The sequence below is a fragment of the Telmatherina bonti genome (genome assembly GCF_933228915.1).
Source record: "Telmatherina bonti genome assembly, chromosome: 8".
NCBI lineage: Eukaryota > Metazoa > Chordata > Actinopteri > Atheriniformes > Telmatherinidae > Telmatherina > Telmatherina bonti.
In genome coordinates this window covers 16,775,348-16,798,828 of record NC_136626.1, presented here as the reverse complement: position 1 = coordinate 16,798,828, position 23,481 = coordinate 16,775,348, and the positions used below count along the sequence as shown (strand labels likewise).

The following is a 23,481-nucleotide window of genomic DNA, read 5'->3' as shown; positions in this document are numbered from 1 at the left end:
TTTTTTTTGCAGTTTCCCATAAAACAGATCTTCATGTAACAGCATTAGGTCTCTCCCAAAACTCCTTTACTCGGTTATTATTTTCAAAACAATTACAGTACACAACAGGTTCCTAATGCATCCCATGTACACTGTAAACCCGAACAGTAAACCTCACTCATAAAGGATGAGAGTACCACAATTAAAACCTGTAGCCAAGTTCAACCAACTTAAAACTTTAGTACTATCTGAACGATTGATGTAGTTATAGTTATGTATAACTCAGATATCGTGAGTAAACACCGCTTTTAAAATTAACTTTTTAAGTAAAGTTTAAAAAAACAAAACAAAACAAAACAGCGTACGCTTACGTCATGTACGTCACGACGTTCCAGCTCTAACGACGTCAACGGAAAAACGAGTTTGGCATGGCTGCACGTCTGTTGCGAGAGGAGACTGCACGTCTAATTTGTAAGTAAATTTAGGAACTTGACATTGTTTTATGCTTTCTGATAATGTGTCAGTTTGTAGTGTCCTGCTAAAAGAAGCCGTGAAAATTAGGTAGGCGCTTTTCACCTCGCTATTTTTAATTTCCTCAAGTCGTGCTAACTTTGGTCAGTCTATTTTTCCCACGCTCATTTTTTTTAATAACTTTTCCCTCCATCTGACGGTAATAACCTCTTGTGTATTGGAGAGAAATCGGGTTGGACTGGGAAGTTTACTTGCTTTGGAAGAAAAACAAAACTGTTAAAACGGGGGCAGTAATATAATCGTTTATATAAAAAATATTATTTTTCTTTTAATATGTATCCACAACCACCGAAATGCATTGTAATAGACTACGAATTATGATTAACTAGGTAGCTTTTAACCGCATCGAATTTAAGATTACTACACGGATAAACTGCTAAGAAGACGTTGCATTTTGAATGTTCTGTACTAACGTGTTTGAAAACTCTTCACCCCTCCCCACCTTTCTGAGGTTAAAGAGGCCGAAGCTGCACCTACTCAAAATCAAAACAGAACGGACTGGGAACAATTCACAGTGTGCACAGGTAAAGTAAAATGTAATTTTCTAGTGCTGTGAAAGCAATGATATATTTGCAGCTTGTTCATAATAAGTCTCATCAATGTGTATATTTTTTCTTCTTTTTTTTCTTTTTTGGTCCTTTTCATTCTGCTACTGTTATTAACAAGGTTATGTGAGCTGGCTGTGTGGCTTTTGGAATGAGGGACAACTAACAAATAAAGATGTTGTTTTAATCGCTTAATGTAATGATATGCCTGGAAAAAACAATTAAGGCCAACCAGCAGTTACATAACAGCATTATTTGTATTTGCAGTAATAGCCAAAAAAAGCATTAATTTTTAAAGTCAGCCTTTGCCAAATACTTTTTTTTATTGTCAGTGTGATTCTTTTATTTGTGACTGTTTGTTTGTTTTTTTCTTATGTAAACATGCAGATCTACATTTGGTCACAGGTTCCTCTCAAGGTGAGTTTTACTACTTTCAGTTCTGTCTTGTATTAATTAAATCTAGGTTAGTGAATATGTTGACTAATTAAAAATCATTTTTGTTCATTGCAACCTAATCACCACTTGAGAATGCACTCATGATATAAACTTTTGTGAAATTTTTATTTGGGAGATTTATTCTTATTTTAAGAATCCAGCTCTGTATTACAGGTACATAGTTACCTCCACAGCTTTGTCAGGGCAAGTTTATGATATTAAATGAGCATGGCTTAACACATTTAATACTGCCATTGCAAGGAGCAACTGATTGCACCCAAGTGAACAGCAAGTTAAAACAGGCAACTATACTTAAGCATTTGTTTTTGTAAAATCTTTAGAATCACAAGTAAAAAAGTAATTTTTACAACTACATGCACTCTGCAATTTTGAGCCCTTGCAATCACATTACTAAATGTAGTTAACTGTATTAACAGGCCTTCAGCAGGAACCAAGCAGTACGTTTCAGTGCCATTTCTTTAGACTGAAATATATATATATATATATATATATATATATATATATATATATATATATATATATATATTTATTTATTTATTTTTTGGAACAAGAATGGTATATGCAGGAAAACTGAATTATGTTCCATTGTAGTTTTTTTCCCATTGAAATTGTAACGTTCCATTGAGCCCATGGATTGGAAGTGCAAGTTGTGTGGTGTCTCTTTACACACCCATGCATAGTTGTTGAGGCATTTTCCTTTGAAGCATAGCCTTTATTCAGCAGTTAGCCCCTTGCCATGTCTCTACAACGCTTGCATTTGTACATTTAAATCATTTATGCTCAAAGGACCCATTTGTCACGGTTTCACAGTGATCTGTCTAAAACCAGTGTAAGTTCAGGAGCACAAACATTTTTTACCTGTCCATTGTGTAAAGTTAAACAACCCTTCTCAGAGATATTATTGTTAAGCCATCTAAGAGGACACTTGAAACAACACGAGACTGTGACTTGCCCATATGAACACTGCAAATACCAGACAAATGTCTACTCATCATTTAATGCACACAAAAGTAGAGCACACGCAGGCAGTTCACACATTCGTGATGACATTATGTCAACAGAAAATGGCGGTGACCCAGTTATAATGACTGGAGACCTTGCAGATCCTCTTCAGCACCAACATGAGGAAACTTTAGCTTTTCATGAGGCTGATAGTCTTTGTAATACTGGCCAGTTAAGAGCTCAGTTGCACCACAACTTATGTTCACTGTTTTTGAAGAGGAAAACTGTTCTTTATGTTTCTGAAATGGCATCTCAGGAAATAGTGAATAGTCTAACCCAGATCTTTTCCATGTCTGAACCTCTTGTCAAAGAGGCAATATACAGGAAATATTACAGAGGCACAAAATCACTTTTGCTGAAACAATCCTGAATGATTTAATGGAAGTTGTGAAGGACACTAACATTTTTGTTTGTGCTACAGCTAAAGGAGAGGACTTGTCTTCAAGTAAATGAAGGAAGAAAAGCTGATGAATACAACCTTCGTCGCCAGGAGATTGTTAAGGACAGCCCATTAGTAAGGGACTTCCTGGGGAAATGCCCTGCTCTTCAAACTGAGCCACAGGTACAACCCAGTTGTATTTCTGGTTTTGTTTTTTTTTTTGTGTCCATTTTCAATATTGACCACACTATTGTACATATCTGAACTAGCTTTAGATTCCCCAACAGCATGCTCATTGAATACTTCATTCATTTTGCAGCATAACATTTTAAATAGTGCTTGTTTTGGAAAAGGAAAAAGTTAACAAAGTCTAATGATCTACAACACTTAAATGAACAAATACCACTTTATAACAGAAAAAAATAAAGTAATTTCAAAATAAAGATGCCACATTCATTAATATGCTATACTGTGTGTTCTTGGTTTTGTAGGTTTGTGCTGAGTTCCACCGCATCACGAATGTGAACCTACAAAACCAGTTCTCTGTCTCATGACTATACCGACAGAAGGCAGCACCTACTGGCAGGACTTCAAATGCACTGCAAGATATCATGACGGCATATGATTCCCAGGTTTGTTATACTGATCTTTTGCAGAACCAAATACTGTCTGTAAATTTTTCACCACAAACCTGCTAAACCCATCAACGGTCACTCATCAATAACTAGAAAGGACGCAAAAAAGTTAATCCAACAAGCTTGCTTGCTGTGAGGCGGCTGTCAAACTTTTTTTTAATGCTGGAAACATCCATTTCCCATACAGCTTTCATCTGTTTGTCTCATAGTAGAGAACATTATACGCTTGCCTTGCAGCTCTAAACTTTTTTTTCTTTTTTTATTAACATTGTCTTGTCCAGTACTGAAGCAAGCAGAATGATGATCTGGATGCTGTGTTCTGCTGAGAAAATTTGCTTTATTAAGAGCCGCTTTATAGATATTATGATACCCTTGATATTCTGGATTCTTATTTTATTTTTGTTTACCAGTTTGCATAGTATTGCTGGACCTAATCAGAGGATAGGGACAGGATAGAAAGAGAACAGAAAAAAAGATAAGAAAAGAGAGACAGAGAACAGGGAGAAGACAGAGAAAACGCCTCATAATAAAGAACATACACACGTATAGATACACACATACAAGCCAACCACAGATTCTGGACAACTTGCTATATCTGTACCAACACCCAACATAAGGCAACTCATGGTCCCCCTGCAGGAGGACAAAGCCAACAACTGTGAAGAGCACCAGAGATTAACAAGTTAAATATACATCATGTAATTCAACTTAAGTCAAAAACACATAAAGAAAACTAGCAGCTACTAGTGAGAAAATCTGCAGGACGACTCAGTGACTGTCACATGTAGAACATACGGAGCAAGAGTGTTTAAAAAGGAATCAGCACGTAAGAGGCAGGCCAGGAGGACCCCAAGACACGGGCAACCGGCAGCCACCCCTGAGCTCAGATCCCAACCGCCCCACCCCGGAGCCAACTATGTTACCACCTAGGAGGTGGCAGAGGGGTCCCCAGCTGGAGTCCCCCATCAGGGGAAACAGCCTCAAGCGAGCCCAGACCGGCAAATGATGGTCCTGCCGGCCGCCCAGGGCAAAGAAAGCTCAGGCCCCAAGTGCAACCCTACAGCCCTCGCAGGCAGAGGGCCCAGCCAACGCTAAGGGAGAGCCAGGACCCCCAGACCAGAAACCAGACCCCCCAACACACACACACACACACGTCATCACACAAACACCAACTCTCTCTCACACACACACACACACACACACTCCCTATACGCCCCATTTCTTACAAATACTCCATTGCACACTCCCCCACCCTTCCACCTCCTTTCAAATACACCCACTTACACACATGCCCCATCAAACATTCCCCTAACCCACCCCCTCACTTACTTCTCCCTATGCACACACACACACCCTACACAACCTTCACACACACCCCATCCCTCCATCCTCATTCACCCCCCATACATACACTCCATCTATCCACCCACACTCACATACTGCCCACTACACACACACACACACACACACTGTACATGCACCTTAATTCTTTCACCCTAATTCCTCACACCCTCCCTCTCCAGTCTTTCACTTTTCATTCACAGCTTCAAACATTCACACTTACACACCCTCATCTCTCCTTCCCAACATGACAAGAGGGCCCCTCACAAGGCCCCCACAACCTCCTCCTGCTCACTTTCAGCGTCCACCACCACCAACCCCCAGACACAGCTGGCCTGCAGCACCTTCCCCCAGCCAAGCCAGCCCAGGCCCCAGGTCAATAGGACTGCACTCGTCCTCTGCCTGAACCCACCCAAGCAAAACCCAGGAAATAGGGGTGTGAGAGGACTCCATCATCATTTTTTCTCAGATTGTGTTCCATAAGAAGAAAAAGAACTGTTTCCTGATATTAAATGAGGGGGGATTTATAGAACATGTTACAATTATGTATTGCTTGTTGTTGGATGAGTTAGGAAAAGGCTATTTGATTAAAGTTTTCATGGCTTTACTTTAAAGAAAATCCTTAACTACCTTCTGCATTGTCACTTGGAAAGTTTAATCAGTTGATTGTCTTTTAATACAGAGATACATATTAAAGTCCTAGAAAGTAAAAATTTACCCCTGGCTGCATAGATCAAAATAATGATGAATTGACATATTTGAAGAGCAAACGTATGCTTCCCAGTGATAATGTATGTAAACCTTTGTAGTTATATGACCTCTTCTTATCCTTGCTCATGCAGGAGGAACAAGATGCTAACATTAAACGTACAGCAGCCCTTCATGCTCTCCCAATCTATCTGCGTGAGGAAGACCCCAATTTTTTTAAGACGTGGAATGTAAGTATCAATTTTTAAAAAAAATTACATTTGACTTGCCAGCTACATAATATATATATTTCATGTTTTCTTTCTCGCCATTTAAATTTTCTAATATTTGTCTTTTCCAGGTGGGTGAATCAGATCAGCCAGATGTTAGTGACACTCCCGTCGCCCTTCTAACCGTGGTTTCTGACACCACTACTGAGTCCAGTTGTGTGCATTTCAGTCCTTCAAGCCTTGCTGTCGTTGTGGAAGATGACTTGGTTATCAGTGATATTCCCAGGTTTGCTGACGCATTTGCACTGTTGTTTGGCTTGATGTACGTCCTGCATTTGGACTACCCTATGAAACTTGCAAACACTTTTACCTTCATTCAGAAAATGTTGATGGGGCTAGATGATGGCAAACCTCTGAAACCTTGCTTGAATGCTCAAAAATGATTTATTACAAAAAGAATAGTCCAATATGTCATGCAGATATACATGAATGTCAATGTTCTAATTGTTATTTTTGACACTGATACTCTCCAAGTTGTATTAAGCACTGAACTTTTGTAATTTGGGCAGTTTTCCCAAAGAACTTAAAGTATACTTCAGTTTTTTATGTATATACTTCAGAATAGTTTATGAACAATTGTCAATCCTAATCTCACAGTATTCCAATATTTTAATCCTGTGATGTGCTTAGTTCAGGACTTGATGATTGAAAACCACCAGAAACTTGCCAACATGTTTCTCAAAAATGACTGTTGAATAGCCCGAGCTATGCTATGGAAATATGTTTATTAATACAAGAATTTTTGATATTCTGTCATGTTTTTACATTTCTGTTACTGAGCATTTTGAGCACTTTGTTTAAAGTCTACAAGGTATACAGTCTACCTCATCTTCTTTTTGCACTTTTGAATAGTTTTTGAAGTACTGTGAAAATGTGCCTGTTTATGGGGGGAAAAAAACAACGGTTGTATAGTTTTATAAACAATCATTTATTTTGTTTAAATGACTAGTAAGTGATAGCAATTTCACTTGTAGTATTTTCATAATATAAAGGTTTTGTGCTCTTGCTCCTTTAGATGTATTAGAATGATCATGATTCATGAGTATATGCATTCATATATTGTCATCTAAAAATTCTTCAATAAAACAAAGATTTGCAATGCAAGTTATCTTTTTGAGTCATTTCAACATAATTATTAATGAAAAGAATTAGGTTTTTAAGTGATCAGTAATTGTACTTTTTGAGTTGAGGTTTTACAATAATAACACACTGTTGTATTAAAATAATCAATTATGAAGAACATAAAAACATTACATTTTAAAATATGTTTTTTTTAGTAAACTATACTTAAACAGTACAATTTTAAAATGAAAACTTTCAAGTTGACAGTATTATATTTTATAGTATTTGTTTACTTAAAAAAGGTAATTTTGTTAACTTAAATTTTATTAGGTAATCAGTTGCCACATAAGTTTTGAGTACTGTGAACTTAGTCGGGTTTACAGTGTATATTGAACATGAAAAGGTCTGCTCAAACTGCAACAGAAAACAGTTGTTGTTTTTTTTTATTTTATTTTTTATTTTTTTACAAAAGCTTGGAAACAGTTCACTGCAAAGCTCTATCCTGACTTGTAAATCTGGGGTCATTACATACATACATACATAGGTGTGTTCCTTCAGTGATATCTCATTAATTCTGCCACTGTAGAATACAGAGTCAAGTTTAACGGTGAGCTTAATGTTTATATTACAAAAAAAACAAACCAAAAAAAAACAACTGAAAACTAAAAATAAACCAAATACACATTATGTTGATTTTATTAAACAAAACAAAAAAACTCACAGCATATTGTTATGTTTATATAAGTAGGGAATCACTAAACAAAATCTGATAAAAAAAAGAGATATTTATATTTTGCTTTCAGCCCCTGAATAACACAGTACAGTGCATAAAAAAGAATAAATAGCAGCAGGCCCCTCAACTTTACTAACTTCCCACTTCCAGAAATGAGAAAACACACCAATACACACATTAACCAACTTCATTTTAAAGCATTGCATGTATGAGTTTAAAATTAAACTTCGCAGTAATTACTACTAAAAACCTTATTGGTGCTGTAAAACGAGATAGTTGTCCTTCTTTCTTCTCATCTCTGCAGAGGCCTTGTGAGACTTTTTTTTAGTGACACAATTGGGTTACTGTGGTGGACATACATTATTGTCCAGTATAGTCCATTTACTTACTTTTTTACAATTAATTTCTATGTCATACCCATTGTGAGCATGTCTAAATTCTGGGCAATTCTAATTAACCAATAAAGATTAATAATCTATCTATCTATGCACAGTTAAAAGTTTTGAAAAAACTTTACCCTGATAAATGAATAGTAACAGATCCTTCAGACTCAACACACACTTTTTCCCACCTTTCTTGATAACGCGTAAAAAGTCAATACATAACAGTTTCATTCAAAGTTTACGCAGACACAGACACCTACAGTACGTCATTCATAAAGGCTATATTTTACATCTTAACTAAACTGGATCACTTTATTATTAACTGGCCTGTATTCAGTTAGCATTTGCTAAACACATCCATACAAGATGTTCAAGTTATGGATCAGAGATAGCCTGTTCTTTTCACTCAAACAAAGGCACTCAACCAAAACTAACAAAGGGAAATTGCATCTGAAAAAACAGGTTTAATGAAGTTAGTCAGTTGTAGAGGTATTGCATTTTCCACTCCTCTTCCTTGTTGTTCCTTCTGTATCTTTTGGCACTTAATTGGCTACTCCTATATACTTTGAGCTTATCAAATTATTCATACACAAACACGTTCAACTTGCTTGGTTATAGCCTACCTTTTGGCACGCTTATCTTCTAGCATTATCATTAGCGTCATCATTACTATCATTATTATTATTACCGTTATTATTATTATTATTATTATTATTGATAAATTTCTTACTGAGGATTAAACAACAACAAGCCCTGCATTACATGGTTATAAAGCACAACCGGGCATTTAGAAATCACAACGCATCCGCGTCTAATGCGTCTAGTGTTTCTTCTCCGTCTAATGCGCAGATCTGAGTTGTTTAATCCGCTTATAGTCCCACACAGAAACCATTTTATCAGCAACAACAGTATCATACTTAAAATTTATGTTGATTAAACATTTACTGTTCGGATATTTTGATTCTTAAAATTAAATATATGATCTGTGTCTCTGTATGCGGATTCATTTCTAATCAACTATTTTATTCTGGGCATTAAAAAAAAGTAACAAATATATATCAAAATATCCAGGACTGAATGTCGTGGCTGAATCAGAAATAACAATCACAATCTAAGGGAGGAAAGTGATGCTGTCATCTGCCCATTGGAGTTTCATCCACATCACATTTAAAACCACACACTTATTGCAACAGCAGCCAGCAGCCATTTCTATGAGAGTTCTCATGTGTACCACCTCATAAACCGATTCATAGCAGAATCATTATAAATGCAGCCTTTATTTCTGAACACATAGGACCAAACTGTCTTTTCTTTCCAAACCTCTGTCAAAACCAGGTTACTTCACCCAGCAAAGGTTTTGCAGAAGTTCACTGTTCTCCGCGACATGTTTAACCATTGCATCACAGCACCAAGTCGAAACAGGATGAAAATCCCCTGGTTACTTTTCTTTCTGTGACCTGATCAAGAAGCTGCTACAACAACCATAGCACAACTCAGTGAAACAATGATGAGATCAAATAGTACTCCCGAGAAATCCTGTGTGAGACGGATATTAAGAACATGAGAGCCACTGCTGAAGCGATGTAAACAGGCCAAGGTACACCCAAAAATGCAAACACGCCCACTATTCTGTCACTGACGTCAGTGCGCATTCTCTAACAAAACACTTTTAATTTTAATTTTATTCTTAAAGTTGTTTTTTTTTTTCCTGAACTAATAATTAAGCATTTATTTTTATTAATTTTAGGTTACTAAAAGCTGACGATGCCTTTAAGCTCTGAAAGGATCATATGCAGCAGGTAGCCCAGGATGAAACTTGAAACCAGTCACAGCTTTAATGTCCTGACACCTGATCAAGCAGCTAAGTTGCCTGCTGGCCTTCTCCACTCATTTTAAAAACATCTCCACTATTTTCAACTCAGACTCCCACACCTTGCAGCAGGTGACATTTACTCTTTTTTTGTTTTGTGTTGTCTTTCCAGTGCAAACGGATGAATGGCTCCTCTGACAAAGGTTTGCAATAGTTGAATAACTCGTATCTTTGAGATGCAGTTTAGCAAGTTTGGCCTTTGAAATTAGATGTTATCATATTTGTGAAAGCGGATGAAGAAATGTGCGAAACCTGATAACTTTAAAATGTATATATCTTTTTTCCTTTTTTAAAATTAAGATCACGGCCACCAGCAGTCCCAGAGTGACAAAACAGTCACACTTGTGTGTCTTGTGAGAAATAGTATTCAGTGAGATAAGTTAAAACCTCTTTACTGATTATATATAACAGCCCGACATGTTTAACAGCAGGTTTTTATCATATAAAGCTTTGGCATGACTTCCTGCCCTAGATGAGATGGCTTAGTCAGACTTTTATAACTTACAGCCTAATCACCTGTGAAAGATTTATAATAAAAAACTGGTTAGATTGTGACTCCAACATTTTTTTTTCTTTCCTCTCACTAGCCTTATAGAAAAAACTCTTTTAGATCAAATTCAGAAAAAGATCACAATGTGGTTTTCACAAAGACGATTTCTGAAAGCACATCATGTGGAAAACATGAACATATCCCTGCACATAGAACACAAAAAAAAAAAACATTTCAGCATTCACGTCTTTACTAGTAATGAAACAAGAACATGTAAAAATGAAAATGTAGAAATTTAAAAATTCCTAAACAAAGATGTTGATATGAAAATATTCAAAGAACTTGTTGACATCTAGTATTTTTTTTCCTTGTATGTCTATATGCCTGCTGTCTCCACCAGAGACAAAGAACGCATCGATGCACCTGATTTAGAAAAGTGTGCCATCACAGCAGCAAAAACCTTTTGTCAACCAGTCGGATTAGTTTGGATGAGTTTTAAACTCTAAACGTGTGTATGGTAGAGGAAGATTCAAAAGATTTTCTTTTTTAGTAACAGTAAATCCTGATTATTTTGGATCATTGTTCTTCTAAAGCTGTGGACGCCATAATCGTCTCCATCAAGGTTCTACTTCCATCAATCTCAAATAGCTCCATGTATTAAAGGGATTTTGACTTTAAAATGGTAGTTTAGATGATAAGATTCAAATTTATATATTGTATATTGTCCTTGCAACATCCAAAAACACTTTTAGTGACACATTTATAAAAGGAAAAAAGAAGTAACAAAACAAACTACTACAAGACATAATTTATATAAAACAATAGGACCCAACTCCAGTTCACAAGCTTCAACTTACAGGTTGTTCGGTGTCGTTATCTTAGTGCCATTGAGGCAGGACATTTTAAATTCGTATCATGCACTCGTTTCCACATGGCGTATATCTGAGCTGGAAGGTATTGGTGCACAACTAGAAGCTGCCTCAGAAAGCAAGGTTCAAGATCCTCTTGTGCCGTGGAAGGTAATTTTAGTCCCAGTGTCTTCACACCAATATGGGAAGAAGGTGAAAGTCCCGCTCTGGCCAGACACATCCCCATGTAAGCATCATCAATGGGATGAAGAGGTATGTACTGAGACATTCTGTGTATTACCATTGCTGTGTAGCCAGACAGGATGTATCCTCCGCCGCCACAATAAGGGAGGTACTGATCCTCCTTCTGTATCTGGGTTGGAATATAATATTTGCTTGGAGCCCACCTGACAACCCTCTCATTCTGGAACAAAAAGCCAGTGAATAGGTGCTTGCTTCCATCATTGTCACTGAGGCTTTGGAGATACTCAACTATGTTTTTGGTGTTTGCAAACACATCATCGTCCCCATTGAACAGGAAGCGAGCATTCGGACAGTTTCTTTCCATCCACCGTAGGAAGAGCATCTGCTTCAAAGTGAGATTGTAAAATGCGTCAGTGAAGTCCCACTGAAGGATATCGCGGAAGTTGCGCTGCTCGTCCTGAAGTTGCTTGTTCATCTTTTCATTTTCGGAACCCTCCCCGGATGTCCCGGAAATAAAGATCCTTCGTATCCACACACCGTTGTGTATCCTCTCCTCGGCCCAAGTTTTACGCAACGCCTCTCGCCGTTCGTAGTTTCCCGGGGAGCTTTTAATGACCAGCAAAAGGAAGACATCTTCGGAATTGTTCATTTTCCCACATTTGTCAGGAACATCCAGTAGCATGGGAAAATAGCGACAGTGTTGATAGTACAGGAAGCGTTTTATATGATCGGGAAGAGAGCCAAAGTCTGTCATGTTGGTAACAGACAAGTTTGGTTCACATTTTGACATGGGCTCATTGGAGTGGATTATGACTGTTACGTTCCCTCGACTTTTATGTTTCGGAATAGGGAGCTTCACAGGTAGACGGAAGTTGGTGATGTTGGAATCAGCACTGTATTTAACCAAGAAAATCACCACGACTGTTGCTCCCAAAAGTAGGAAGGTCTGTGACATGCTCTTCAAAGTCCTGCAATAAAAAAAAAAACATTTGAAAAAACATAGATGCATAAGCAGGGCGCCAGCTTTGTTCATTTCCTGTACACGTCATACGTCACGTGCACTCTCTGTCCAATCAGAACCCTTCCCAACCTCATGCTCTAAAGATGAATTAAGAAAGGACCTGTTTCATGTATACCACCACTCAGAATTATTTTCATGTAAACGCGTAGGAGAATACGTTAATTGCAACGATTTAATCAGGAATGATTAATTCTGAATTAAAAAATATCATGTAACTGTACCCATTCAGGCACTTGTTGTCAGAATGACAGTGCAACAAGGACATTCAGTAGCTATTTGATTTGCATGAAGGAATGCTGGCATCACACCCTGCCTCCTGTGAGCTCAAGTTTACAATCCTAATTCATTGTAATCAGCAAGGAAGTCTCTCACCGTTTTCTTTTATAATTAGTTTTCATATTTGGAAAGCAGCTGAAAAAAAAGTCCATACCAAAATATTCTCCAATGCTAACATGTGAAAAGGGCTGCAGAGATCCAGAAAGCCTGAATAGAGTTGTCTAAAATCAGGCCAAAAGGATATTCACTAAATATGAATGAATGGAAACTAGCGGTGGAAGAATCAAATCGAAAAATCAAATATTGGAATTTTTGGCTTCACAGTTTGAAAATAGATTTCTATGTTTTGTTTTTTTTTTTTTTTCAAAGAAATAGAAATAATCAGCCAAATAAGATGTTACAGTAACTTGCATGGCAACACAGTTTTCTTGTCAGCAGGAATGTAGAACAGTCTTTTGTTTTTTCTGCTTCTCTTGAGTATGCCAAAGAGAAAGTGGAATAAATTGCTTTATATATTAGACAGGCCTCCTCTTTATGTCTTTATATTTTGATCTGATTTAAGTTTAACTATATAGCATTATTAAATAAAAAATATTTTATTCAACTGTACTTTAGGTTTTAATGTCCTTTTTATATTATATTTACTTTTAATTGTTTATATTCTGCATATTGAACCACTTTGGTCAACATAGTTGTGCATTATAAATAATGTTGCACTGCACTTCATTATTGCTCAGTTGTCTCCAATATTTTTAAAGTCCCAATAAAGCAACAAACTAAAAACAATGTTTAAAAGTAATTTTAACACGTGCCTCAGATTAGATTTTGTCACCAAAACGTTAAGACCATTTATGACTATGTGTTTTCTTACTGTAGTTCTTTTTGATACCTCCATTTATTGCAAGTGTTTTGTATTATTTGGGAACTTTATTAATTCATTATAATTCATGTTTCGGGGCAGAATGCCTGATGAACCCACATTGCATAGGACTCAGGGTAATGTAGATACGTACACTACAGCCTACAAACAAGTATATAAAGGAAATACTCTTAAAAAAAAAAAAAAAGGTTTAACAATATAACAAAAGCTAAGCAGGCTATATCTTGTTAAATGAAATTTTAAAAATTATGGTGAAAACTATTTTGAATTGACAACATTGCTGATTTATTTATTTATTTTTTTTAAAAGTAATATAAAGCCATAAGTTGTATGGATTTTATCTGACACAGGCGACAACGTCACCACGTAGCAGATTTACTCTGAATGAGGAAACTGTGGAGTGCACATTTTATTGTGGGTTCATTTTGAAATTACGACATAACGATGTTCTGCTGGTGTTAAACACCATTGACAACAACTATAACGGTAAAACTTTAACTTTTCACAAGGATTATATATCGTTAGAGCACCAAAGCGTTCATTTAAGAAGAAGAGTTTTTCTTTGGAGGAAGCAGAGAGCTGCGTTGCCAAGCAGCGTATCAGCTCGAGGGGGGAATTTACAAAACTAAAAGCCACAGATCGCAATAACTACATATAAAAATGATAATTATTATTATTAATTAGAGCCTACCTGGTCATCTTGGAGGTTGGTGGCGCCCGACTGATCAAAAAGCTATAACTTTTAGTAATACGTGCGGAACAAGCTTTCAGTAAAGGGTTGTTTCTCACACAGCTCGCACGGGGCGGAGTCAGAAGAAAACATGTGAAACACACCTCGATACAACAGGACCTGCAGGAAGCTTGTCAATGAGGACCTGTCCAACAAGCGACGAGCAGATTACACCCTGGGAATGTCGCAGTTTTCATTTATAAACTGATTCAAAGTATTCTTAAATGTTTTCATTTAAAATTCAGGTGTTCACAGATAATATACAGAAATTTGAAAAGAAAAAAAAATTCTAAAAATGGCTCAAGTATTTGTAATTTTGTCCATATAATAATATTAAGTTTTAGGGATGGCTTAATGCAGAGTCAGTGTTTAGTTAAATACAACACAGATAATCAGGTAATTCCTGCTGAGCATCATTCATTGAACAGGTTCTGGACCTGAATAACTGGATGAAAAAAATAATTGTAGTTGAACTAAGGAATATAATTACATTTGCCTGTTTGTACGTTTGATGAATAATGTGCTATATTGCCCATTTTTAAATAATACTAGTGGTTGCTACTAGTAAATTTCTCATAATAACCATGTGCAGTTGAGAAACTGTTTAAAGGGAAATTAAAGAATTAACTAATTCAGCTTTTCAGATAAAGCTGTGACAAAACCTTCAATTTCTGTTACAAATTTCTTCGTTCTTTAAGAGCAATAAAAACAACCTCTTATTACCAGGCCTGGAAAAATACTTCATATTTAATAAAATGTAAATAAACAATGTTAATCTGTCATGCGTTGAAAAACCTGTAAACCTGCATTTTTAAGTGGAGGTCTGGTTCCACTGGACTAAACTGGTAGACAGCTGAACCATGAAAGGTTGCTTAACTTCTCCCTGTGAAAACAAAACATTGACATAGCTATTTTGAATCTTTTAGCAATTACTTACACTATTCACAAAAAGTTACGGATATTCAGCTTTTGGGTGAAATTTCACAACAAGCCTAAAATGCATTCAAACCTGTACAGGTGAACTTAATGTGATCTTCTCTAAGCTTTTAAATGCACATGTCCAAATGTTAAATGTTTCAATAAATTTTGCACAAGTTGCTGTTCTCTAACAAGGAGCTTAACGGCAAAAATCACGGCAGATGTGTGATCCTTGAATTGACCAATAAATGTCCTGGTTCAATTAGAGCTGGTGTTTAAACAGTTGTCCTCATCATGCTGTTCACATTTTGACATCATGAGACCAAGACGACACCTAACAATGGAACAACAGTCCCTTGCCATTGCGATGCTTCAAACAGGACGTTCTCAGACAGAAGTGGCCACTGAGCTTGGAGTGTCACAGAGTGTCATCAGCAGGTTGCAACAGAGATATCGAGAGACTGGAAGAGTTACAGAAAGGCCTAGAAGTGGACGTCCTTTGGCCACATCCCGTGCTGATGACCGCTACATTGTGAACACTGCCCTGAGAAACCGGATGATGAATGCCACTCAACTCCAGGCACGTTTAAGAGAGGTGAGAGGCACCCAAGTGTCACGTCAGACCATTCGAAACCGTTTCCATCAGCGTGGTCTGCGTGCTAGACGACCTGCACGGGTACCTGACCACACCACCAGGCACAGGCATCATCGTCTTGCATGGGCCAGGGAGCATTTACGCTGGACGAGGAACCAGTGGGCCTCAGTGCTGTTCTCTGATGAAAGTCGATTCACACTGAGCAGAAATGATGGCCGGCAACGATGTTGGAGACGTCAGGGAGAGCGCTATGCATCAGCCACTGTTGTCACCAGGCGAGCTTTTGGTGGTGGCGGTGTTACAGTGTGGGCAGGGGTGTCCACTTGGTACAGAACTGCCCTACACTTTGTGAATGGTACAGTGACAAGCCCATACTACCTGAATAACATCATTAATCCAGTGATTGTGCCCCTACATGAACAGCACAGGCCTAATTTCATCTTCATGGACGACAATGCTCCTGCTCATCGAGGCCGCATCATCAGGGAACGGCTGTTGGAGACTGGTGTAACTCAAATGGAATGGCCTGCACTCTCTCCAGACCTGAATCTCATTGAAAACCTGTGGGATCAGCTGAGCCATCGTGTAGAGGCTCGAAACCCTGCACCCCAGAACCTCAATGACCTGAGGGCTGCCCTTCAAGAAGAGTGGGATGCCATGCCTCAGCAGGCAATAAGTTGCCTTGTTAACAGCATGAGACGTCGTCGTCAAGCTGTAATTGATGCTCAAGGTCACATGACGAGATATTGAGACGTTCAAATTTTTTGTTGTGGTGTAACTACCATTGTTGTTACCTTTTGTGTTGAATGAATTTTTTGAGATGAGGAAATCAGTAGTGCATCCTTCTACTTAAATGTCTTACTTTTATGATATATCACTGTAGCATGAACATATTGCATTTTCCATAAATTTCACCTGAAAGCCAAATATCCCTAACTTTTTGAGTAGTGTATATGTTGCTAAAGGTGTATATTTAGTTGCTACTAAATGTGTCAATTAAATTACTTAACCCCAAACAAATGAAAATTACCTATTTACTGTTAAATATACCTAAGTATCACAAAGACACCAAAGGACTAGGAGAGAAAAACCCACGATGAAATACATTATTGAATTTCAAAAAAACAATCCTGCAATACAAAATGACTAATATGAGACATCAAAATAAATAGTATTGGATTCAAAAAGTTTTTTTTTTTTTTATATGAAACCACAAAGAATACAAAGAGCAGAATAACCACAAAAAGATGTATTACAATTAAAATGTTTCAAGAGTGGTAACAAAAACAGAAATTGGAGGAACACACACACACACACACACACACACACACACGCGCGCGCAGAAGGACCACATCCGTGTCTGATAAATAAAGTGGAACAAATACAAAACAGACTTGAACTGTCTTCCTAACAGAAACATCAGAGATTAACATTTCAGAAGGTGTCCAACCTAATGCAGGGCTATTGTACGTCACTTCTGTAATGAATTATTGTGAGGATCCAGAAATTCAGCCACACACAAGGAGCTGTAAACAAATAACCAGTTTATTTGTTAATAAGGAATGTGAGAAGGGACTGAGCAGAGGATCAATGCAGGTGAATGAGCAGCTGTTAGAATCCAGGCTCCAGAGACAAGGTCAGGATGGAGGCAGGAGGTAAAGCGAATGGCAAAGTACTTATCCAGGACAAAAGACAAGGCTCGAGGATCCAAAGACAAAGCAAGGGTCTGTGACCAGAAAATCCAAGAAACTAGTGGTGTCCGTCTTGGGCAAGGCAAGGTGTGTAATCCTGGGACGTGAAGCAGTAGCCGGCAACAGACAATCAGTAGAATGCTAGAAAACAACTAGACATGAATCTGCTGATAATCTGGCAGAGGGGAAGCGATTGGAGAGAGTTTAAGTAGGTTGTGAGACATGAAAACCAGGTGAACTGAATGAAACTGATGAGAACAACAGAGGCAGTTAGGAAGCCACAGGTGGATAGAGTTTCTACTGATGAGTGCCAGCAGATCAGGGAAGAAAAACATGACAACTTCATTAACTGCTTGAGGGCAAATTTAGTTAATAAACTGTAAAAGATGTGTATGTGTGTGTGCGCATGCCGTTTGTAATAACTAATGTGTACTAACTATATTTTGACTCCAGAGAGCAGCACAGTCCCTTGTTTCCCCTTGAAACAAAACGGTTTATCCATCCAAACGCTGCAATGCCTGCTGAGTTCTCCCTCCATTTAGATTTGATTTAACTTAACTCTTAAGTTAACTCTTAGACAGATTTAAGTTCTGTCTTGGACAATGCTAATATCGCCAAGATTCATCATAAAATACAAGATTATGGCAATCTTATATGACTTATCAAACTTACCAAGTGTAAATATATTAAAATTTTTACATTCAGAGACAAAAATATCTTTATTCACTCCTTTTAGTCTGAATGTCAAATGTCAGTGGTAAATTTTCAAATAGCTACAAGTTATTCCATTTGGGACTTACAAAATATGACAAAATAAATAAAAGTAACAGATTGTTTTGTTTCCAGTATTTGTCATAAAAGGGAAATTGCAGAGAAGTACTGGTGACAATATTTTCTCAAAGCAAATGTGTTAATTGCTGTAAATATGACAAATAGCAGGGATTTTCTACAGTTTTAGTAACAATCTCCATAGCTGTTGCTGTGCATTTATTGGTCTTTTTCTCTCAATTTAGTCTTCTGCAGGGGGAAAGCAACTAGTAGAGAGAATGTAAACATGGCTTGCTAGTAAATCCTGCATTTATTTACTTAGAAAATAAAAAATGAAATAAGACCTGAAAAAAATCCACTCAAAGTTTTACGGATCACTGTCGATTTGTGATGTTTTGCCTTCCCTTTAAAATTAATTTAGCTGCCCTTGCAATGATGATCTTGGTTTTATGAAAATCATTTTCACTTTTCTACGACTGGGTTGAAGTTAACTTTTCCTTCTGAAAGTCACCCTTTCATTTTTCACATGGCTTATAAACTTAGCTTCTGTTGAACTCTCTGTATTTGCTGCCATATAATAGACATACTTACCACTAGAGGGATCCCACATTCAAAGGAAAAAATAAACATCCCGGTCTCTGGATGGCAACATTGTTAAATAAAGTATTTCTTTAGTTCAGTTTAATACAAAAAAAAAAAAAAAGTAGTTCTTTAGTTATTGTAATTTTTATAAAATTCCACAACTGATTCTAAGCTGCATAAAAATCAAATGCATTTCTCACATGTTTATAGGCCATACTTAAAATGACAGTTGACTTGTTGATTAAACAATTTTACATTTAAGCATTACCAGGAGACCATTTATAAAACCTTTTATTGAGACCTGACTGCATCAAATATACATTTCTTCAACATACAATAGTGAGGGATAAACAACAAGGCACAAACAATCCCTTAGTCCCTTTCAACAACACAAATTCTTATTGGCATGAAAATGGCAGAAAAATAAATAACTTTATTACAAGTCTTAAGAAACCCTGAGAAATAATGTGTACAGCTTTGCTACAGTCAAAATGTCCAACAAGAACAATTAACTACCTAACAAGAGCTCTTGGTTAATTATTTTAAAAGGTGAATAATTTTTAACATTAGGAGCAAGAGTCACCTGACTGTCCCACTGTATTATAGATGTAACACCCAGCTGTAACACAACAATCATATTCCAATGGTACTCATGTGTTAATGTAACAAATATGTTCTCAACTTAATGTACTCTTCCACACAGACAATCATTATGACATTTGTGCCACCCACATATGACATAATATGCAGTTTCCAACAAATACTGCACCAGGAGCCACCATTTACTATAGCTGTGGTTGTACACAATACCTTCTGGCAGAATATGTGCGTGTGTATATGTAAAATTCACAGTGCTGCATAAATGAACTAGCTGAAACCATTTCTTCTGGATACACTGTTTACAGGGTGGGTCATCTCTTTCAATGGAAATCCATAAAATAATGCTCTTAAGAGGACATTACAGGTTATATGCAAGAAAAGCAAACCATTATGATTCGCATTGTAGAAAAAAATAGCTCTTTTTAAGAAATATTTTCTTGTTTAAGGATTATTAGTTTGTTCAACAGTCCAGTAATGAGACATATAAGGCAAAACCCAGTCACTTTTAAACCACTGATAGGCCTGTCACGGTAACAAATTTTGCCATGCGATTAATTGTCTCAGAAATTATTGCGATAGACGATAATATCGCACTAAGCTTTTAGTGTCATTTTGAGACCAATTTCAACTAAAATAACAAAAATCCCATCATAATGCAAGTTCACCCTTTCAAAGATCAATATACTTTCATTTCTAAAGAAAATTGAGCTCGATGTGCAGACTAGTTTATGCTCATCCAGTCCCCAATCTGCTGAGACAGATCAGAAGTTCTCCTGGGGTTTTGGCATTGTGGTTATCTGGAACATATGGTCTCTACCCACTTGGAGTTCAGAGTCCAGTAAGCAGTCAAATAGTCTATGACCAAGCTCATATAAAGGGACATGTTTGGACTTGACCAGAGGTGGAATGGTAAAGTTGAATGTCTTTGATCGCCTTCGGTATGTCATTTTTCATGTCATTGTAAAGTTGTGGAATAGCCGTTTGTAACATGTTTGTTCATCCAGGCAATTCGTACTGGCTATAAAATGTTTGCAACATTTTTGAAAATGTCACGTTTTTAACAATATTAAAGGGCAGTGTTGCTTTACCGACCACGCTGTCTGAGTGCACCCCATGTTGTACTGTCCTGCTGATATTTAATCTGTCGGTTAAACACCTCAGTGATCGTGGACTGTCGGGAAGATGGAGTTAGCCTTTTTGTTTAGGTCTTTTTTCACAGCTGGGAAAATTGCAGTGTTTTAAGTGCAGATGGAAACTTGTTGTATTGCTGTGTTTAGTTATTATGTTGCCCATTATGTGACACAAGAAAAGAAAGACAAATGAAAATTATTGCGTCCGGCAAACTTACTGTGCACATTGTTTCTTATTGTGCACGACATTGCGACAGGCCTAATCACTAAGCCGCATTCAATAATTTCATTGCTTATCCATGCAAATATGAGCCTTCTTACTGCTGCTGAGCTTTTCATTCATGCATGACAGTTCAGTATACAGTGATAACAGCAGTCTAACCTTGGTCCTCTTTCAAGACTTCAGTCCTTGTTTGCACACACATGTTCACAATATGCTCCAGCTGGTGCCTTTTGTCAACCGAAGCTATCATTTTTCACTCTTATTTTTTTATTTATAGGTGCACAAATAAGCTGAATTCAGCTTGCAAATTTCTTTTTTTTGAGTGAACTCATTTTACTTGAAAAAGCTGCCATACCAAATAAAAAGCACATAAAAGGATGTTTGTGGCTCTATAAGGCTTTGGAAGTGTCATTCTGGAGACTTGTGATACAAAGCCCTTTAGCTAAATTATTGCTGATAAGATACAGAGAAGCAGGGAAGAGTAAATTATAAATTCTACTGAAGTAGTTTGAGGTGTTTTCCTGTAAAGCACCTATGTCAAAAAGAATCTTTATTTCTCATATAATTTGGCTTCCTTAACAACAAACTGTTTCATAAGTTAATGCACACTATTAAAGGAAAGTACATAGTCACCCATCTTTCTAGCTCATAACTTTTAATCTATAGTTTGGTTGTTTTGGGGATTAAAATTTTATGGCCTGATGGTTTGTTGTATGGCTTTATTTCCAAGTAGTCATGAAATCTGGGTTTTATCTGCAAGCAGGCGATTTCAGGATCTGACAAAACTGCTGAACATACCTGCAAAGCAAGATAAATTGAATAAATAAACAAATGTAGCACCTGTCAAAACTAAATATAATGGTCATATTCTCAGCAGCTGAAAACAAAGCAAGTACACGTTAAGCTAACATTTGCTTACGAGCAGAATTACAACACTCTAATCAGCTTTGAACCCAAATAATTGTGTATACGTTATAGTCAAAGTGCAGTGAGTCCATCCATCCAAATGTTGTGACAATGAATATTACACTTTCAAAGCTTTTAAATAGAAAAGAAAATATCAGATAAAACTCAGTCCTTTGTCCTGAAAAAGTTGCCCATAAATACAGTTTGTAGTAAATGAAAGACCCACTGATTTCAATCAGACCTGCTCGGGAGTCACAATGTAGGGATATTAGGTCTGTCATTAGAAAGACCACATTTCAGATTTGGGTCCTGTACTCTGTTCCACATCAAATACATGTCTGCTGGAAGGAATCTGTGTACCAGTAAAATCTCTTTATAATAGCATGGGTCATACACATCTGATTTGCTGGAGGGAATATACAATCCTGCTGTCTTTACACCCATATGGGAAGTAGGACCAAGTCCTGCTTTGGCCAGACACATCCCCATGTAAACATCATCAATGGGAAGAAGTGGAATAGATTCTGACATACGATATATAAGCATTGCTGTATATCCAGAAAGCAGGAAGCCCCCACCACCACAGTAAGGTGGGTATGATTCTGACTTCTGCACCTGAACTGGGATGAAATACTTGCTCTGTGGTACTCTAATGGGCCCCACATTCTGGATTAGGTGGCCGGTGAAGAGATGCTTGCTTCCATCATTGTCTTCAAGGCTTTGGAGATATAAAACCATGTTGTCTGTGTGTGAAAAGACATCATCGTCACCATTAAATAAGAAGTGAGCTTTTGGACAGTTTCTTTCCATCCATTCCAGGAACAGCATCTGCTTCAAGGTGAGGTTATAAAATGTGTCACTGAAGTCCCACTGGAGGATGTCATTGAACTCTTGTTGCTCCACTTTGAGTAGTTTGTTCAGTCTGTCCTTCTCAAAACCAACACCTGCCGTCCCTGCGATGAAGATCCTTCGGATCCACACGCCATTATGAAGCCTCTCTTTAGCCCAGGTTTTGCGCAGTACCTCTCGGCGATCATAATTTGTGGGGGAGCTTTTAATGACGAGCAGAAGGAAGACTTCTCCGGATTTATCAGCTCCACCACATTTGTCAGGGACGTCCATTAACATAGGGAAATGGCGGCAGTGCTGATAGTAGAGAAAATCTTTGATATTTTGAGGGAGGCCTGCAAAGCCTGTGACATTGGCAGCAGATGTGTTTAGCTGGCATTTTGGCCAAGAGTACACGTATGATTTGTTGTTGTGCAGTCTTTTTTTAAAAATTTCTGCCACATTTGTGTTGACGTGTCCGGTTTTCTGCTCAGCAGATTCTTTACAGAGATGGAGGACCAACAGACAAAGAGCGCCAGCAATCAAAGCAGGACCCTTGATTGCCTTGATTTTTTTCATCCTTGAAACTCTGCAAACAAAACACAAACAGAATTCATAACACAGGATTTGACAATTTACTAAGTACTACAGCTTGTAACATACACCATGAGAAGCGAGAACTTTGTTCTTGTTTTCGAGGCCCTGACAAAAAAAATGATGCCAGTTCTCGGCATGTCAGGCTGGTAGATGTCTTTTCTTGCGGGGGTTTCGAGAAGTATCGTGTGATTGGTTGGACATTTGAGGTGGGCGTGGTTAACAAGGAAAAGCTTGAAGCACAAAGTTGCCGCTTCCACATTTTTCCAGTTGCAGATAAAACGGACTGTTTTGACAAAACAGC

General features: G+C 37.5%; 2 protein-coding genes across 2 annotated transcripts; one reads left to right on the top strand and one right to left on the bottom strand.

Moving 5' to 3' along the window:
* The first annotated feature begins 394 nt into the window (after positions 1 to 394).
* LOC306759006 (uncharacterized protein) lies at positions 395 to 6,744 on the top strand. Its single transcript, XM_079244477.1, has 7 exons — positions 395 to 450; positions 962 to 1,034; positions 1,443 to 1,472; positions 2,935 to 3,075; positions 3,384 to 3,524; positions 5,711 to 5,806; positions 5,917 to 6,744. Exons 5-7 carry the CDS (start codon positions 3,504 to 3,506, stop codon positions 6,226 to 6,228), a joined length of 429 nt encoding a protein of 142 aa, XP_079100603.1. The 5' UTR covers positions 395 to 450; positions 962 to 1,034; positions 1,443 to 1,472; positions 2,935 to 3,075; positions 3,384 to 3,503; the 3' UTR covers positions 6,229 to 6,744.
* A 4,512-nt stretch (positions 6,745 to 11,256) lies between these two features.
* On the bottom strand, positions 11,257 to 23,162 carry LOC306759852 (uncharacterized protein; the record flags this gene model as incomplete). The annotated part of the gene is made up of 2 exons (XM_079245599.1): positions 11,257 to 12,403; positions 22,012 to 23,162. The coding sequence occupies 2 exons, from the start codon at positions 23,160 to 23,162 to the stop codon at positions 11,257 to 11,259; spliced, it is 2,298 nt and encodes a 765-aa protein (XP_079101725.1).
* Between the last annotated feature and the right edge of the window lie 319 nt (positions 23,163 to 23,481).

Excerpts from the sequence above, each read along its gene's own strand:
- LOC306759006 (XM_079244477.1), top strand. The coding sequence starts at position 3,504 with ATGACGGCATATGATTCCCAG. Across the intron at positions 3,525-5,710 it reads TGACGGCATATGATTCCCAG|GAGGAACAAGATGCTAACAT; the intron begins GTTTGTTATACT and ends TTGCTCATGCAG. Across the intron at positions 5,807-5,916 it reads ATTTTTTTAAGACGTGGAAT|GTGGGTGAATCAGATCAGCC; the intron begins GTAAGTATCAAT and ends TGTCTTTTCCAG.